Source organism: Sceloporus occidentalis, unplaced genomic scaffold, assembly GCF_023333645.1.
Source record: "Sceloporus occidentalis isolate IW3139 unplaced genomic scaffold, rSceOcc1.0.p SCAF_8, whole genome shotgun sequence".
Lineage (NCBI taxonomy): Eukaryota > Metazoa > Chordata > Lepidosauria > Squamata > Phrynosomatidae > Sceloporus > Sceloporus occidentalis.
Window position 1 is genome coordinate 12,596,922 of NW_028316988.1, and position 19,966 is coordinate 12,616,887.

A 19,966-nucleotide genomic window follows, 5' to 3' on the forward strand; every position below is an offset into this window, starting at 1 on the left:
AGGTGGGCAGCTACTAATTGGAAAACTGGCAGGTGAAATTAAGGGAGATTTCAAACTCAAGTGCAACGAGGGGAAAATATTGCTGTTTGGGCCCAAAAGTCATTTTGAAAACGGGTGTTAAGGAGAATCTGCAGCCACCCAGGAAAAGGAAATTGCCATTTCCACTTTTATTAAAAAGAAACAGGTAATCCAAACCCATCAAGTATAGGTTCCACAGTGTCCTTCCTCATCTCTGGTAGCCCTCTGGTGAGAATTCTTCCAAATATGATCCACCAGTGTAAATGACAGGTCTTCTGGGTGACCCCTATTTTTTAAGAACCCTCTAAGGTTTTCCATGGGTCATACACCAAGAGACTTCATAATGACAAACACTCCAATGCCAATTCTTCTCTGTGTGTCTGTGAACTCAACAAATGCAGCGTTTTGTTAGGAGAGGAAGAAGTACATAGATCAAGACTGCAACCATGTTTGCTCTGGTTACATATGCTATGCTCATAAGCCTCTTTAATTTCCAGAAGAACAAAAGGAACTTTTGTTTATGAATGCATGAACCATTCCTCTCATAGAAAGAAACACGGATAAGGCATCTCCGTATGTCTGCATATTTGGCCTCATGCATAAGAATAGGAGTAGTCTACCACAGAGCTTGGAAAAGTTGCTTTTTAGAGTATGAGTAGCTAGAATCTATAGCCATTCTGACTGAGGGACTCTCAGAGCTATGATAAAAATTATTAAATTAAAAACAACAACACCCAAGCTCTGACATAATACCAATCCTTGATTTGACATATGTGAACAAGGCTGGTTATTTTGGCCTAATGAGAAAACGATGGCTTGTCTCACACCAGGAGCAGAGACGAGGGAGGAAGTGTGAGAGCCTAAAGTTCAGGCACAAAATATCGAACCAGTGGATTAGCATCGCATCTGAATCACCCCAGAGAGAGCGAGAGAGAGGCAGACCGAGAGGGAAAACACATCCACATGCCAGGAAGTGTAAGCTCTTGAGAGCAATGCATGGAGCTGGGGGAGAGAAGGGAAGTAGTCTGTTTGCTTTTGGTGATCTGATATCTCACATTCATCCACAAAGCTTCAAACCACCTTCAGTGGATGTCGCCCATATATATATAATAAGCTGGTGAGGTGAAAGAAGCACCAATCTAGGAGGAAAACTCTCCATCTCTTCCATTATTCTTTACCATCTGCTTTTGTTTTGGGTCTTTTCCTTCTGATGTTACAGCTGCAAAGAAAACCAAACACCAACTAAAGGTTTTAAAATTTAAACCTGATTCAAAGGCAAAGAGGGGTAAAATCTGCTGGAACACAGTCCGCTGCCCCCCTTGTCCCCCCCCCGCCGCCGCCGCTGCCACAGGCCTGGTGAGAAGCAGGAGATGAGAGCCGAGGGGAAGTGGCATACAGATCTCTGTTTTGTTGCCAAAAACATATTTCCTACATTCACACCATTTCAAAAATAGATGGACCTATTTTGGGAGGCAATGTATTTACGGCATACAAATGAGTGCTAAATTGATTTATCCAGACAAGTATAGTGTGCGATTACCACCCTTATTAAAGTTCACATCAGACAAGGGTAATCGGTGCTTGTGTTTGCAAAAGTGCAATTAGATCCTTCCTGGTAATTGCAGGCTTTTTCCTTGCTATGCCTGCTTCTTTGGCTCATTCCTCTCTCCTCCCTACCACCATCCATCGCCAAACATTTCCCTTTCCTAGGACACAGGGTACTCACAAGAGGCCCCAGGTTCTTGCATGCTCCATTTGCACCTAGCCTTCCAAACTCTGAGCCTATGTGCTTAACCCTTTTCTAAGTCCCCTTTGTCGGGAAGTTCAGCGTGGCCCTAATCTCCTGGCCCAGCAATGCGGCCCCTGTGTGGTAGGCGCTGCTGTCCTGACAACTGCCGGCCATGAGCACCTGAACGCAAAGCTGGCAGTAGCGGCCTCCCTCCGTGTGTTAATTATGGACGCGCAGCCCATTATGCAGAGAAAGGGCACCCGCTGCTTGTGCAAATGACTGGGAACTGGCCCTTCCTGCACAGCAAGTGAAATGGAAGGTTCATTTCTCCAGGAGATAATAGTTTTTAGATTCCATTCCGTGTCTCTTCGACACGGGGATGTACTTAACATTTAAATCATCCACAGAGGAACAAACCTCCTTGAAATTTACATGTTTCAGGCTCCTGGCACTTCACTCAGAATGCTAGTTATCCCTGCTGGTTCCTTACTCAGAAGGCACCGGGGAAAGTCTCTCCTCCAGCGCTCCCCCCAACACCCTTTCCTTTTTTTTATTTTACAAGCACAAGCCAGATATAATGAAGTTATCTGCCAGATGCCAATTTTGTGGCATTTGTGGGTAATGATGGGAGACACGGAAGTGTAGTTAAGGTGATAAAGTTAAAACCTGGTTAGGTTATTATATCTCCTTCTCAATTGTGGAATTCCTGTGTCAATGGCCATTGGTTTTGTCCCCATTCCTTCAAAAAAGCCAAAACAAAACAGTGAGATGAAATAACACACCCCTGGGAATTTTCCCTCCTAGAGGCTTAGTTGGCAGAGAAGCAGGAACACAAAATGATCCTTTATTTTGGATGAAGGAGACATGGCATTATTTAGGAAGGGAGAACCACCTGAAGAGGGCCTTCAGAGCTTAGGCAGTAACAATGGTGCAGCGGAGAGACACACACAGTGCTTTTGGGATCCTGATGCTCCCCAGAGGCAGCTACAAGAGAAAAAGAGCCTCAACTTTCATAGCACTCTACCAGCACATATAAACTAGTCCACCTAATCTGGGGATGCATCTGGACCAGTTGCCAGTGAAGCAACCTTTTGTACACTATTCAGAGATTGGAAGGTGCTCCTTGTAGCATTGTTCACAGTAATCTGACAAGCTAACTGGTTTTCTTCAACCCTTTCCAGCAAGAAAACAGGCCTCCCTTCTCCCCCGCTTGGTCCCCAAAGCTCCAGAGATCCATGCGGAGTCTCGGCTGGATGCCAGCCTCCAGGTCAATCAGGTGCTCTTCAAAACCAGGACGTTCTCTCTTTGCAAAGCCCTCTATTCCTGCCCCTGTCACTCAGTTCCTCAGTGTGAAATTAACAAGGAGCAGCACAAAGCTAACTAGGGATTGAGAGAAATGGGAGCAGCGTGAGCCTAGCTGGCAAATTGTAGGGATGTTGCCAATGGATGGGGGTGGGGTGAGCTGCACTTCAAAAGCTATTCTTAAAAATGTGGCAGGTGTTTATTGGTAAATTTTAGTTGCTGCCAAACCTTGAAGCTTTATATGTTGAATAATGCAGGCAAGAGGAGGGAAGCAAGAAACCATTATTTATTCTCTGCTGAGTAAATGTATGTAACTAACCAATATTTTTGCCAACGGGATACTGTAATCAAGGGAGAAAATAGCTGGGTCCTCTGGCATAATTGTATTTTGCTGCAAGTCATTTTCTTGTGGAAGCCTGAAGCGGCAAGCAGCAACGTCCCCCAAGCGCTTGGCATGGCCGTCCCCAAACACACCACAATGGTAATGATCACAGCAGCAGAGCACTTTGGACAGACTCAAGCGGATCCGTTTTTGGAAGAGTGGGAGACTCTGCGGTGGTTGCCTTCAAATGGAGCCTGGAGAAGAAATGAACACTCATCTCACCACCACCACCCCATTCTTCCCCCCACAATTAATACACCTGCACACTTGAACATTTGCTGCTGTAGCCTTGTTAACATTTGCTATGTTTGTGGAGGTGCAAGGGAGAAGGAACAGTCCAGCAAAATAAGCCACATATACATTTTCAGGAAAGATAGCCACAGTCGATGTCCTGATTCCAAAGGGTTTGAATATGGGTACAAAATGTTTCTCCGTATTTTTTCCTGTGGACTGTGTTTGCATGGAATGGCTGCCTTTGCAATAACATCAGTTTATGGTACTGAGCTCTAACTGTCAGAAATCTGAACACTTATATGGAGAGTAAGCATGGTATAGTGTAAAGTCGAAGGCTTTCATGGCCGGCATCCATATTTTTTGTGAGTTTTTCAGGCTATGTGTTCATGTTCTGGAAGGGTTTACTCCTGATGTTTCACCAGCATCTGTGGTTGGCATCCTCAGAGAACCTCCTTGCCATCATTCTCTGAAGATGCCAGCCCCAGATGCAGGCAAAACGTCAGAAATAAACTCTTCCAGAACATGGACACATAGCCCGAAAAAACCCCACACACACCCCAAATACAAACCATGGTATAGTGGTTTGAGTGTTGGACTACACCTCTGGAGACCAGGGTCTGAATCCCAGCTTGGCCATGGAAACTCACTGGGCAGGAAAGCAAGGGCAAACCTCCTCTGAACAAATCCTGCCAAGAAAACCATGTGACAGGCTCCCCTTAGGGCTGCGGTAAGTTGGAAACAACTTGAAGGCACCCAACAAAAACAACAAGATTGTTTCTTTAAAAAATATTGAAATATTTAAATTCAAACCTAAAAGATCGTAGTGCAAATTCAATGGAAAAAGAGAGGAATTCTTACCAGCAGTAGTCCAAGAGGTGTGGGGGCAGAACAGGGATGTAAACATGTTGCCAAAACATTGGGTAAAGCATAGCTGCAGAGCCATGGATACAGGCGGTTAACTGAAAGGCACAAAACCAACAACATTAGCACATTCCTGCCTAAGAAACAAGACCATCCTTCATGTCGCATTACCGCCTCTGAGATGAAGAGTGTATCCTCCTTACACACCATCCCTGAGTTCTTCATCTGTGCAAGAAGGCACCAACAATACTGCTCTTGACATCTGCCCCAAGTTAGGTGTTCTAAGACCCAGGGCTTAAAAAGTTACTTTGAGTAATTTATTTATTGAACAGCACTATCCCCTACTCTTTTTACCTGGGTTGTGTGTTAAAAAGAAGTAACAGTACTTCCTAAAAAGTGCAAAAATGGCCTATTTAAAAGGAAAACCACTCAAAATGTTCCCAAAACCTAACAATAAAAACTGTTGAGTAAATATAACTTGTTACACACAGGTCGGCAATGTCATCAACTGTTCCATTATTTATTTACCAAAGCTCCATTGTTACTGCCTCCTTACCCCAAAGAGTAATGTGTTACAAGCAAAATAATTACTTGCAAAGTTTTACAACTAGCTCTGAGAAAGCATTAACTGAAAGGGGTCTGGTCAGCAAAGATGCTATTCATGTTAGAGACCTTAAAAGCACTTTGTTTTCTAAAATGAAAGACAGGTTATAAATGGAAATAAAATGAAAGCAAGCCAGCTTCTGAACTGCGAACACTGATGCATGGATTCAGAAACCTTATCTAGACTAGGACATCCATCACAAAATACACAAACAATCAGAACAGAGTTAGCCCAGCCCTTTTGAATTAACTGCTTACATCCTGCTTGTTCAAGAGCTTGATACTGTTAGCAGTTAAGAAGAATCATAAAATATTGGCTGCAGAGTGGCTGCGCTGCTGAATCATGACCATTTGCAATTTGTGAGTTAAGCCAAAGGTTTCAGGATGCTCTACAGAGAGGGATTTTTTAAAATCTTGATGAAGGAAAGCAGACGTAAAAAGAAAGAAAAAATAAAAATAGATTCCACCATTTGCTACTTGAAAAACAGATGGATTTTTTTCCCTTCCTTTTCTTTTCTTCCCCCACAATCGCACTGAAGGAAAGGCTGCACATACATGCCAAGTATAATCCCTCGGTGGGTTTTTAGTGACTGAGATACAAACTTCTTAATGCAAAAGCCAGAACATTATGCTTTGTTGCAGCCAGAGAAACGTTATACTAGTTACAGTGGGCAAAACACAATACAAAGTCGACTAGTACAGTTTCGGTACCATACTTTCACACAACGTAACTTTCTGAAGTGCATTCTTGGGTAAAAAAAGTCTTTATGATATTCCTTCTCTTCTTTCTTACCCACCCAGAGAAGAATTAAGGGTTTACCGAAGCCAGTAATATTCCTCACACACACACACACCCCAAACTGATCCAACTTTTGCCTTTCACTGTTTTCAAATGGCATCCTTCAAAGCTTATTTTATACCATTGTACACACAAAAAAGGAGCCTGTTAACTGCAGTTCCCCACCAGGGATGTGGTCTTCACCTGAATCGCAAGCCACCGCGGCAATGCAGATCTCCTGCTAGGAGAAACAAGGTGGGGGCAGAGAATGAGAAACGGGGATCAAGTAGCTAATGGCCCATGCGCTGAATATGTGCTTTAATGCAGCACTTTCCCCCACACTCCTTTGTGACTATAAATACTGGCTTCCCTACTATAGTGGAAAATTAATTCATTTGAATAATAAAAGCTTGTTGTTGATTTATTCCTCACTTCATACAGCAGGTTGGTAAACTCAGCAGAAAGTTAAGTTGGAATTTAACCCCAAATGAGCAAATGTGCAAAAATCACAATTTTGGGCACAGTAATAAAAATGGCAGAGATGGGGGGGGGGGCAGCAGAGATATTGCCCCAGACTGACATGAAGACGTCAAGGTGCCCACAAAGCTTGTCATGAACTGCAAGGCAGCAATTAAATCCCTATTATGGAAGTTGAAACTGAAAGGATATGTTTTATCAGCAGCTGTCCACAAGGAAACAGAATAGACTATTTACACAGATTTTATTAATATGTTCTCTCTAGGATTATGCAGGTCCTCCAGCACAACTCTATGGTCAACTTTAACCAAAGGTTGCACTGAAGGACCTAGAGATTCCCAGAGAGAACCCTCCACTAGGCATTTATAGCTCCTCCAGCACAATCCTATAGCCAACTTTAACCAAAAGTCGCACTGAAGGACTATAGAGATTCCCAGAGAGGCATCTGTAGCTCTAGCCAACACTTACCACCCACTTAAGCTTCCAATGACTTCCATTTTCATTTAAGCAAGTTACTCTCCCTGAATCCTACTATGACCAGTGGAGAAGACACTAGCTCTACTGTGGCCTAGCTGCCCTCCATAGGTTTCAGGGGACTTCTGCTGAATTATGGTGATAGGGAACATCACCAGAGGAAAACTGTTAAAGGTGAAAAGTCTAGCCTGCGAATATGCAGCTCAGCTTCTGACAGCTGGATTCTGAAGAGAAAACAATGCCACTTGCAGAGAAAAGGAAAGGAAAAACCAAGAGTAGCCTCCTTCTTGGGGTTTGGTGACACTCATTAATTACTTGTTCAGTGTTAATTGGCCACTCTCTCGGCTCTGAGCAACTCCAAGACCCAGGTTAGCTTTCCCACACTGGTAGGGCTTTATCAGTCAGACAACGTCAACACAACACAACACACAGGCACCCCAACTAGTTCTTTGCGCTGCTCATTTCCTGGAAATTTTGCCAGAAGAATACCCCAACTCAGTCCACAACCAGGTCTTATGTCACTTTCTCAGTGACTTTTTGCGTCTGCTTACCAGAATGTGTCAGCATTTAAGTACAACGGGCATAAAGATTGTTCGAGATGACTTTTAGCAATTACTTATTTCCTCCATCCTTTGTATCAACAGGTGTTGCCTTTCTTCTTTTCTGTTTTCAACATGGGTTGTTCTCCTCACCCCCCTCCCCAGAGATTGCTTTTCTGGACTTGTAGAATTCAGCTGTAATGTCATACAGTCACAATCAGACCAAAGACTACACAGTCACTTAGAAACCAGACAGCAGAGTATAGCCAGGACTACAGAAAAACACCTTTTAATCATTTAAGTCAAAGACATTAGGAAAAACACATTTTATTCAAAGTTTACCAAGGGAAACCATTTTTTGAAAAATCCCAATCAATATACATCTACAGAGCAAGAAAGAAGTTTTGTTTTGTTTTTTAAAGGAAGAAGAAGCTTATTGACTGTCACAACCTTGAAATATAAATCTTGAACTAAACCAAGCTGGAGTATTGTGCTGTTTTGTTTGTATGTGTGTGTGTTTAAAGTAATGATGCAGGGCCATCTTTAGAGCAGACTGTCCTTTGAGTGTGCTGCAGCTTTCATCTCTCAGGTACTTGATGGACCCTAAGTAGCATTAAGCCTGCATCCTTATCAGACAAAATTACGAAAAATGCGGTTCTTATCATCTGCCATCAGAGTTCATCAAGAGAAGGTCAGAAGGAGATCCATCTGAAAGCATCGTTTGTCAGGGGAAATATCTATATATCTATATCTATATATATATAGATATAGATATATGGTACACAAAACAGGGCATTGCTAACGCCACATAAATGTTATTATAAAGCTCCTTCATCAAGAGGAAAAACTGTACTTCAAAGGCCAAGAAGCCTCAGTGAAGCCCCCTATAACCTGAAAGAGTTTTGGCAAGCCCCTGTATGCTGCTACGGCTGCTATTAAATCTTGCAGAAATCTAAGCATCCATCTCCAGGTGGTCTTGGCAGCAAGAAGGTCTGTGCCTAAGGCCAAAAGCACACTGGGAGCAACAAAGAAACAGAGAGGGCATGAATCTGGCCCCCATACCTTCGTTTTGAGAAAGACTTACTAATCTTCATCTAAATGCACCTGAGGAAGTAGACTGAAGTCTAAGAAAGCTCATGCTGCCAATTTCTTTCTTTCAGATAGTCTCAGAGGTGCTACAGATCTCTCTACGTACTCATCTTCATCTAGGTTTTTAAAAATCTTATTTGTATTTCATGTCCCTCGAAAGCAGAATGAACACTGTCAGGTAGAGGTTTGGATAAGAGAAAATGAATGATCCATACTCAGCCAGTGAGCTTCGTGGTCGAGTATGCACTTAGACCCAGCTTTCTCTAGTGCTGGTGCAATGTTCTGACCACTATACCAAAGGGCTGCTCATGAAAATGTAGCATTTGTGCATAATCTGTTAGTCTAAATCTGTGTGGTTTGTCTAAGGAGACTGAATATAAAATCCATCCAATATTCTTGTCTGCTATACCAGCCAGCCTCACCAGTTGGCTCTGGAAGGAATGACCTGTAGCCTACTGGGTTGCTTCTGACTCCTCCAGTATTCCCCAGGACAGATTTCACACAGAGAGACCTGAAGGGAGCAAGTGACTTCTCACCAACTTACAGTGCTCAGCTTACTGCAGCAAATGAGGATGCGGCGTTCATACAGCATACTGGCGTACAGGTGCAGCATATTGTTCACATCGACAGCTACAAAATACTCAGTCAGATTTCTCTAGGAAGGAAGGAAGACAAAACTTTAATAAGATGTTCTGTGGGTTTTTTTTAAAGACATTAAATGTCCCTTCTTCTTGGCTGCTGTAAGGTGGCACAAGCACAGATGCTAAGATAGCAGTGTGAGATTTGCAAGTGAGAATTAGAGGTTTATTTGGACTACCTATAAAGACATGGCTTTGACCATGAAAACCCACTGGGTGACCTTTGGCACGTCACATTCTTTCAGCCTCAGAGGATGGCAATGGCAAACCCCCCTCTGAAAAAACTTGCCAAGAAAATTGCATGATACGTTTGTCTTAAGGTTGCCATAAATCAGAAATGATCTGGAAGCCACACAACAACAACAATTTTAAAAGTCCTGGTTGTTAGTCCCAATGAACCCTTTCTCCCAATGAACCCTATACTTCCAGGCCTCAGGTGCTTCTTCTAGAGACCTTCCACTCTCTGGCTGCAGACTTTGTAACACAAACATGGAGTGCAGAAAGACACCAGGCACTGTTCCATGGATTTAGCAGCTAGGTCTTAGCAAAACTGTGCCAAGTAGTGGGCTGTTATTGCTAGGTTTCAAAGAAAGAGCTTCATCCTACAGTGACCAGGAATGACAGCTGAATGGATGGCCAGAAAGCCAAGATGAGCTGCATTCTTGGGAATGCTTCCTCTGATATATTGCTATATATTGGTAAAGAGCAATCACAAGCATGTTGATAAAAGCACATTTAAGCTCATTATTAATGCAGCTAGGACCACAAACATTTAGAAAATGAAGTAAACAAAACAAACACGTGCAAATACATACATGTGCACCATCGTACCCCTCTGAGCCGCCCCAAAAGATGACAAAGAGCAAACAGATTTAGAATCATGCAGAAGCACCGAGAGCCCATTAGCACTTTTGACAGATAACTCTAAAAAAAACAAAACCTAATACTTGGCCTGAGAAGTTTGCCAAGAAGCTTCATACTGTGCAGAAATATGTTCCACAGCTTGCTGTCCAAATACAAAGGGAAAGCTACAGACCAAAAAATTAATCATGGCCTTTGTAAAGCTCTCCTGTGTTTCTTCGTGTGTTTTTTTTAAAAAGGAATTAAACACAACAACAAACATGCATTGGTTAACAGAGGCTTTGTCAGTGTGTTGATGCCATTCTGGTCTTATGAGACAGCCTGAGGTGGAAAAGGTGCTAACTCTTCCAGGTAGAAAGGGAAGGGATGGGGAGGGAGGGAGAGAACAGATTTTATCAAAACCCCTCAACTGGCAAGTATTTTTTCCCACTGTAGTTCTTATGCCATCTGTGCTGATTAGCAAGATGTTTCTGTCTAAACAGAAGCCGTTTGCTTCACAGAACAGGAGTGGTTAAATTTTTTTGATCTTTATACAAGTCTAAGGGCCAGTAGTAAGGGCTGAAGAGCTGAAGTCCAAACTTTGCTCAAATGAATTCTGGTGGCACAATTTAGTCTTCTTGATCTTTTCAAGCCGTCTTTACAGCATCCAGATATATTGTGCAAGACGTACTCGTGTAAAATAATACTGCTGCAAGCGTTCACTTTTATAACAGTGTGCTAGGCGCTGTCCATGTTTCATGGCGCTTATACTAGATGAGCACCACAAGACAAAGCCAGGAAAGAGTCCAGGGCATGAAAGTGATGAATATGGAGGAGGAAGGGAAAGCCAGGCAAGAAAGCAAGGGCCAGCTTCTGCATTTGTTTTGCATTTGTTTCTCTTTGCTTCAAGATTCAAACATGCAAAGCCAAATAAAAGTTTAAAGAGCTATGTTTTTTATCACATCCATTCTTCTGATATTCTTCCCTAGCGGGCCTTCAGATGCTCTTTCGGATGCCCCCCATTCAATGACAGCATCACAAACACACCCTGCTTTGTGGTGCTCCTTCCCCAACACTCTCTTTCACACACACACACACACACACACACACACACACACTCTTTAAATCTTCAAGTACCACAAGTCACACCCACTTCACAGACTGAATGTGCAACTTTAAAAACCTTTTTTTCCAAGTATTTCTGGCCCAAAGCCTTCCGTTTTTATAGCATCCTTTGATTCACAAGCATTCAGAATGTCTACTGCTTGAATGTTATGGGAAGTTGACTCATATACTGAGATTGCTGCCAATAAACACTGGCAGACAGAAGAGACACCGGTGTAGAAGAAGCGGAGGGGGGGGGGGAAGGCCTGTATTTCTAGAGCCAATGTGTTGTGCATGAACATGCAGAAATGAACACAGCCATCCGGAAGAACATAAGGACTGGTTCTGTAGTCTCTACCTTGCTGTTATTTCTTTAGGGTGCATCTCTTTTATCGACTTGCAGCCTGAACCAAGTACCCTCTCAAAAGATGTTTCTCCCAACAGAAAAAAGAACACGTTAAGTACCCATACCCACATAGATGATTTCTGACTGGTCAGTTGTGTAAGTCATCCATGGGGTCCATGGCTACACAAAGGAAATAACAGGAATGTACAAGGTGGACAGAGTTATATTGAAAAGAGTTAAATTTATGATGTAAGTCAGCAAGAGATTAAAAAGGGCAATTTAAATCAAGATTCCTATTTTTACTTCTTTATATATTTCCCAAATAATGGCTCAGCTCTGACCACTAAATTATGGCACCTTACACCTAAACAGATAAATTAAACTGCTTCATTCTTACAGCCAGCCTCACATTCATTTTGCATACTTCTTCTTTTTTAACACATATGTGCATGTATGTCTTGCGTGCCTTCAACTCATTTCCGACGCAATGTCTTTATAATACTCCCATATAAGTAGTGTACAAATTCAGAAATGATCAATTTTGTTCTTCATTGAGGCTAAAAAGCCTGTTTTAACTCAATATATCTGATAGAGGCTCTGGCTTACTTTAGAGAGTAATAGAACAGCTAACATAATTATGTTCTAATTATCTAATAAAAATAGTCAGGTGTTTAATTTTTAAAAATGGATTTTTATCCAAACGGGAACGAATGAAACTGCTTCATACAGAGTCACATTCCTGGTTCAAACTTAGTTTAAACTAGCTAAGTACTGTTCAAAATATAGGCTCTAAATTAAGAGGTGCAGTTCACCAGTATTTCAGGCGCTCCCAGCCCTACCGATGAGGCTAGAGACTGAACTCGGGGCTTTTGCATGCTAAGTATCTGCTGCACCACAAGCTATTATCCTTCACTTAAAAATAAGGTAAAATTCCAGCCTGCACGGTTCTTCAGTAAGGGCTGAATAAAAGAAGAATATGAGAAGCCGCCTTATACTAAGTCAGATCACTAGTCTAACACCTTGCTATTATGTACACTGACTGGTGAGAACTCTCCAGGTTTTCAGAGAGAGGTCTTTCCCAGATCTACCTGGAGATGCTGGGGAATTAAATTTGGACATTCTGCATGCAAGGCAGGTCCTCCATCAATGAGTCATGGCCCTTTCCTTACACTATCAAAGTTAATGAGATAACAGCCATCTCCAGCATATAACATAGCATATTACATCTTCTCTCTCACTGTCTTCATAACCACTGCAAGAAATGTCTCTCTCTCTCTAGCACATGGGTGAACAATATACAGACTTGCACACATGCAATCCCTAGTTAATGGTAAGGGCTGGCAGGAGCTGCAATCCAAAAACATCTGGAGGGTGAAGACTTGTTCATTCCTCCTCTAGAGCAAGGAAGGAGTGCAGGTTCTGTGAATTCGACAAAGATTGTTCTGACATCCTTTCCAGGTAACAGCCTGTTCTTTATGTTCTGTATACAAAAGCTGAGCAAGATGATGTCCCAAAACAGAGGCGCTGATGTCCTCAAGAAAAAGGGATACCACAAGCAACTGTTACAAATAGCACAGCCAACATTCAGTGAGTAGTGCTTCACAGAAGCTGAAAGGCTGGACCAAACCTCTGTCAAGATGAAAGTTCTGAGAACCCAGGAGATTCAACCCAAATGTTTATATATCGTATCAAAAAGGAAAGCTTTAAAACTTTTAAACCCTTCAAATTCTCTCTCCCTCATTCTTGTACAAACACACATGCACACTTTCATCCACAAGTACTTTCATGTGTCATGAGATGTATGTCATGTATCTTTGACTGACATTCTCTTGCTCCCCAATATGTGGTTTCTGAAATTCTGTGTGGTATATTTTAAACCACCTGAGCCAAGCGATATTTCAGAGAAACAACACAGAAGTTACTCACATTTTCAGGTATACTGGGAAGTTCTCTGATGTCAGGCACAGTAAAGTAAGAGTGCTAGGAAGAGTAGGAAGGAAAGAGAAAATATTATGGCCCTTTTATGGCACCATCAAACATTGGGCATTTATTTAAAACATCTGGCTGGTCCCTGTGGCAACAGAATGCTGGACCAGAGAGATCTTCAGTCTTAACCAGTATGCTGCTTGTTCTTCTCCTTCTTCTTAAATGGCTGAAAACATATGTATTGCTGAGGTACAAACTGCAAAGCTAAGCGACACCAGAGAATTGGGCGATTCTTAAAGTAGAAGTGGAGACACCTGAAAATGTGTGAGAAGAATCTACCAAACATAAGATCTATGGGATGTACAGGGGGATTCCATACCACAGTTTCAGAGGTTTCCACAGCTCCTAATATTATACACAAGGAACAAATAGATGGAGAATTGCATTAACTGATGATCTCCGTCTGGGCATCGACAGGGGAAGCGTGTCCCTGTTGGTGCTCTTGGACATCTCAGCGGCTTTCGATACCATAGACCATGGTATCCTTCTGGAGCGCCTGGTAGAGGTGGGAATCGGGGGCACTGCGCTCCAGTGGTTCCGGTCCTACCTCTCTGGGAGGTTCCAGATGGTGCAGCTGGGAGACGTGTGCTCCGATAAGAGGGCCCTTACATCTGGGGTCCCTCAAGGAGCCATTCTGTCTCCCACACTTTTTAACATTTACATGAAACCGCTGGGAGAGATCATCCGGAGACATGGGGCGCGGGGTTATCAGTACGCTGATGACACCCAAATAGTCTTCTCTATGTCTCCGACTGATGCAGTGACTGAGGATGGCGTCTCTCCTCTCGTGGCCTGTCTGGAGTCGGTAATGGGCTGGATGAGGGAAAACCGACTCAGTCTGAATCCAGAGAAAACGGAGGTACTTGTGATAGGTTCCCCTGGTCCAGGAATGGCGGTGGTTCCACCTGTCCTGAACGGGATCACGCTTCCTGTGAAGGACTCCGTGCGCAGTCTGGGGGTGCTTCTTGACTCGCCGCTTCACCTGACATCTCAGGTGAATGCGACGGTCAAGAGCACCTGTTACCAGCTTCGGCTTATTCGCCAGCTGCGCCCATACCTGGCCCAGAGGGACCTTGAAACAGTGGTACATGCTCTGGTAACCTCTAGATTGGATTTCTGCAACGCGCTCTACATGGGGCAACCCTTATACCAAACCCGGAAGCTACAGCTGGTACAGAATATGGCAGCCAGGCTGATCACTGGTATTTCCAGGGCCAGCCATATTACACCTGTGCTAAAAGACCTGCATTGGCTGCCTATTCGCTTCCGGGCACAGTACAAGGTGTTGGTGATTACCTATAAAGCCCTATATGGCTTGGGCCCAGGATACCTGAAGGACCGCCTCTCCCCATACATTCCGCCCCGCACCCTCAGAACTTCTGGGCAGCAATTACTTAGGGTTCCAGGGGCCAGGCTTACCTCCACAACGAGGAGGACGTATTCCATCGCCGCCCCGGCCCTTTGGAACATGCTGCCCACAGAGCTCCGCTCGGCCACCTCCCTGGCTCAGTTCAGAAGGGATTTAAAAACCTTCTTATTCCAAGCTGCATTCCCCGAATGAAGTTCCAGCTGGCCTTCCTCCCTCTTTTGTTGGCAAGATGGTTGGCTGATGGGGTTTTTTAATTCGTTTTTAATATGTGTATTCTGTGTATCTTATTGTATTTGCTATGTGTATTTTGTTGTGTTTTACTGTATTTGACTTTATTATGTTGTTCACCGCTCTGATCTTTGGAAGGGCGGTATACAAATAAAAATTTTATTATTATTATTTATTATTTATAGTGGCCATTTCTAGGTGTGGGGCTGTGATTCCTTGAACTGATGCTATTTTAATTCAGTGTTGTGCTTTTATGAGAATCTGTCCTATATCTGTTGTTTATCTGACATTTCAGCACCTTGCAAACAGCATATGGGCTGAAACACCCAGCAGCTGAAGCTCATGAGAGATGCTGAAACAGGTACAATGCAGCCCTCAGATTCCAAACCTGTCGCTGTTTTCATTTGGTTAGAAAGGGGCAATATGCCAGGAAAAGGGGAAGCATGCTGAAAAAAAGAATGGCACGGTGCAGAACATGTAGGAACAGGTGGAGTCATAATTGTGAAAAATATGATTTGGTATGGAAGCAGGCAGGCTAAGGCAGACAGAGCCTGAAAGCAGGACAACCTCTCAGCTCCTTTCACATCCTTCTCCTGCTCCACTGCCCATGAAATATCAATAGCAAAGAAAGGTAAAGATCGTTCCTTTGGTACATCAGAATATGACAGCCAAAGCATCTGCCCCTCTTTCCCCTGCTTTAGAAAAACTCTGTCCTCAGCAAGAAAGAGGTGGGCTGTTAGGGAAATGTCTCCCTTTGATAAAACTGAGGTGTCTCTCATACAGGCTAAACAGTTCCTACTACTGACTGACACCAAAGAGCAAATGACCCAGAGGAAGCTCTGTGGAGCCAGTGCTTGCTTGGAAACTGCACAAGAAGGATCAAAAGTGGATCTAAGCTGATGCTGAGTTTTCAAACTCTTTCTGTCTTACTAAGTGCTGCCAAGAAAACAGATACACTCTGACAAAAGTGCTACTAAAGTCACTTGGCAACCTACCTAAATTAGTCCCATCAAAATGGATACTAAAAGCTACGTTGCCTTATAATTTAATGAAGAGGTGGTCAAACAGAAGTGACATCTTCTAAGTAAGGGCTAATTGGTAGATGGAAGCTAGAATGTGGCAAAAGAAGGAAAAGGAACTCGGATGATATTATGCCAGGACTCTTCTATCTGCTTTAGGTTGACATGGTCTTCTGAAGTATCTGACGCCAATGAGAATTCCAGGGTGCCATTGAATGGGGCCACCCTGTTGACAGTGAGAACACATCACATCACTGAATTTTAATAGCTGCCTCTGTTTTAAACTGTCCACTACATACATCTTTTTACTATGTTATCAGCAGTGTTTCTTGAAGATGGGTGGGATATTTGTTAGAAAAATGGTTTTTAAAAGTTACTGCACTAGGCTGGACGTATGTGTGTGCATCCAGCTTTATGCTTTCCATTCAATTTACAGTGTAATCCAACAAATCTCCTCAGAAATAAATCCCACTGAATTTAATAGAGCTTAAGCCCAAGTAAGTGGATACAGGATTGCAGCTTTAGCAAAGAAAGCGATTCCACCATCCCTGGATATTAGGTTTCCTACTTACCACGCTGAGATGAACAGAAGTGGCAGGCTCAGGGATGGGCAGTTTATAAAGCGTTTCTAAAAGTTCATACCATTGACTGTCCTGAAACAAACAAAACAAGTTTTATTGTGTTTTGCTGAGGAAGAAAGTATAATTACCACCCCAATGTATGTGAGAAAGGTCCACACTGACATAGAAAAATGTCTTCATCCTGAATACCACTGAAACAGACTGTCTCCTTCATATAATATCATATGGCACATGATAATTTCATAGATGTGCCAGTTTGAAGATTTGTGTGTAAGGCTAGGATGCCTCCGATTTGGCTACTGATACAATTTTTACAGGTATGCCTGTATGTGCATTGGCATACATGCAAGAAAACACATCCAAACCCATATGCATATATATGTACACCATACAGTTAAAATAGTAGCAGAACTCTGAAAGCTTACCTGTCCTTTTGCTGTATAGTCAGCCAAGATGTTGAGCAGCTTATAAAAGACTTCAAACCAAGGGAGGTAACTGTGAGGGGGAAAAATTGAACGCACAGGTTAACAACAACAACATTGTTTTACTTTACAGAATGTCCACAAAAACTGTTTTTAAAATGTTGCAATGCTTGTTAAACACAGCAATGCTTCAGTTGCCAGTTCTTTGGCACCAGGAGCATTCTCTATATTCCTTTACACATTAATCACTGATTTAAGACCATTAGCAACAGAGAGAGAGAGAGAGAGAGATGAATATGCTGATCATTCTTGAAACGTGATCTTACAGAAACAAAGTCCTCCACTGGTGTGTGCTGCAAGATCACAGATCACTTTAATGGGGTTTGGTATTGGACTTCCATAGCATAGTTTTTTGAGGTCAGCTGGGTTATACAATAACGCTGCCACAAATGTCATTAAAACTATGGACATTGGAAAGGGAAGCCAAGAGAATTCCTACACCTCTTCTCACTAGGGACAATGGAGCATTCAGCTGTATCCAAGGGAAAAGGGCCACCAGGGCTTATCCAAAGCACAGTTGCCTTTGTCATTGGCAAAGGAGCGGGTGCTCCACCAGCCAAGCTAAGGTAATAAATGAAGTGAGATGTAGCAGCAGTGACAGGTAACAGGAACAGGGGATGACTATTAACATCTGTCTGTAGCTTGCAAAAGCTACAGTAAAATTTCGGTAGCTTATAGACCCAACACTGATAAAGACTTTAACTTTTCACATTGTGTGACAGCATTATCGCGGCTGTTAAAAACATTCCAAGAAAACCCAGGGACCAATTGGCTTACTGGCCTGCCAACAGAATCACAAAGTTTTGTCATCACAATATAAACATTCCAGTGGGATTAGAGGGACAATAAAGTCCTGCTTCCCATTTTTAAATTTCACAAACCTCAATAGAGTCAAGAGCCACCATAAGAAGGAAAGAGGCCTCCTTGGAACAGGAGCCTGCCTGGCTCAGAGTTTAGGAAGAAATCTGGTAAACACTCAACCGTCAAGCACTGAAGACATGAACGCTGGGTGGTGGGTGGGTTGGGGACAGAGAAATTCAGGGGTGGGACTCCTGTTTGCATTTGGTTGTCCTTCCCCAACGCAAGCCAATTTTTTTCCAGTGGAAAAATTGGAAAGTTTGGCAAACATAGGAGAAAAAACTCTCAAGATAAGAATGTCTTCGTGAATGTTTTTGAGACGATGTTTTACTCGTTCAAAATGCCAAGAACTATGTAGTATGAAGATCTGTAGGTAACAAATCAACACATTTAGAGAAGAGCAATGAATATTGTAAACGCACACAATCTTAAAATCCAAGATTTCTGCACCTAGTAGGTGTAGCTGTCTTCATCAGAAGAGCATAAAAGTAGTGTAACAGTCTAATTGTGAGACTAATTGTGAGACTATTACACTACCAAAGAGTTCAATACTTTCAATGTTGAATTCAATTTTTTACTCAAGTACAATGCTAGCCTTGTCCTTAACATTTTGACTTATGAGACTGTTACTGTGCAAATCATATACTTCAGTTGGATGATAACAAAATCTGCCATTTCTCTTTCCGATTTTTTCTTACTTTTGACATGACATTAGGTAGCACAAACTGCAATAGTTTCAAATACAGTATACAATATCTTCACAATCTTCCTGAGGCAAACCTAAGGCTTTGGTATTTTTAAATTTTATATGTTAAGTAACATATGAATGAAGCATTTCATGTTCCTAAAGCAGTGGGGAAACCCTTTTACTTTGATATGAAAATAAGTCCTCCCTGTATTTAAATTGCTCTGAAATTTTCAGGAAAAGAAACACTGGGAATTCCCACCACCATGGCTTCAAAATTTCTGGGAACTTTGCATCTCTAGCTGCAGTATCTGGATTGGTGAAGGCGACAAAGGAAACCGTCGGTGTGCTGCAGTGGATCTGTGTGTTTAGTGTTTTTATTCTCTGAAGGTGGCATTGATGCAACACAGGGCCTTCAGGCACCTTTGCTACCTGGGGAATAGAACTGAATCTTCCACAGATACGGGGCATTTAAACTTCCAGAAAAACGGGAACTTAGCAGTTTCAAACAGGAGGTTTATTAACAAAACAGCCAACAGAAATATTGGCACATACGGCGGGACTAAAGCCAGCACATCTGACAAAAGGTTTAGATGCTCTGCCTATGGTTTTCTCCAAGGTGTAAGTATCAAAACATACCGAAGTGTGCCTTTGGGGAGCTGGGCTCACTTTGCTAAGCAACCGTGTACCAGCTCCCTTTCCTCTAAATAGGCTCTCGCAACCAACCGCCAACGCTTTTCCCGGGGGGCCTGCGCTGCCCTTTCATCTGGGGAAAGAATGCAACAGACGTTCTGCCTTAAGCAGTTATCTAGAGACGTGGACCAATTTCAATGCACCAAGAAGCCCCACGGGGAATAGGGAGAAACATATTTCTGCCAGCTTCTTCATGCCCAACCAAAAAATCCAGGGTTGAAAACATCAACAAGGACTCCAAGTTGTCCCCGAAAAAGAAACTCTTGTCCCTCAATGAATGTGGTGGTGCTTCTGAGTCAGGTCAGTGAAATACACAATGAAACAAGCAAGGCATTTTGTTGCTGTGGGTTTTTTTTAAATCTTAAAGATAAGGAAAAAGTAGCAGCTGCTCTTTCACAGAAATGGTTCATGACAAGTTTCAAAAGCCAGAGCGCAGTGAGATAATAAATATCATAAAAAGTTGTTCTTTCTTGCTATAAGCACCTTTCAGGTCTGGCCTCAGGTACCTTAGCACTCAAACAGATCACCTTTTGATATCCTGCCATTTCTGCAGACACAAGGTTATGAGTTCGATCCCAGACAGGGCTCCGAGTTTGACTCAACTTTCCATCCTTTCGTAGGTCAGTAAAATGAGGACCCAGGTTGTTGGGG

General features: G+C 42.7%; 1 protein-coding gene across 7 annotated transcripts in view; it reads right to left on the bottom strand.

Moving 5' to 3' along the window:
* The window catches only part of DENND1A (DENN domain containing 1A), a 176,318-nt gene that overhangs the window by 65,196 nt on the left and 91,156 nt on the right, over positions 1–19,966 (bottom strand). For 5 of the 7 annotated variants that reach the window (XM_089534724.1, XM_089534725.1, XM_089534722.1 and 2 more), the window contains 5 exons: positions 17,023–17,092; positions 16,589–16,669; positions 13,341–13,394; positions 9,031–9,141; positions 4,524–4,624 (listed from right to left, as the gene is read on the bottom strand). In XM_089534724.1, coding sequence (XP_089390850.1) covers positions 4,524–4,624; positions 9,031–9,141; positions 13,341–13,394; positions 16,589–16,669; positions 17,023–17,092 — 417 coding nt within the window. Of the gene's footprint in view, positions 1–3,368; positions 3,587–4,523; positions 4,625–9,030; positions 9,142–11,539; positions 11,557–13,340; positions 13,395–16,588; positions 16,670–17,022; positions 17,093–19,966 lie in introns of those variants that run through there. The other 2 variants (XM_089534726.1, XM_089534727.1) reach the window with 2 other exon arrangements.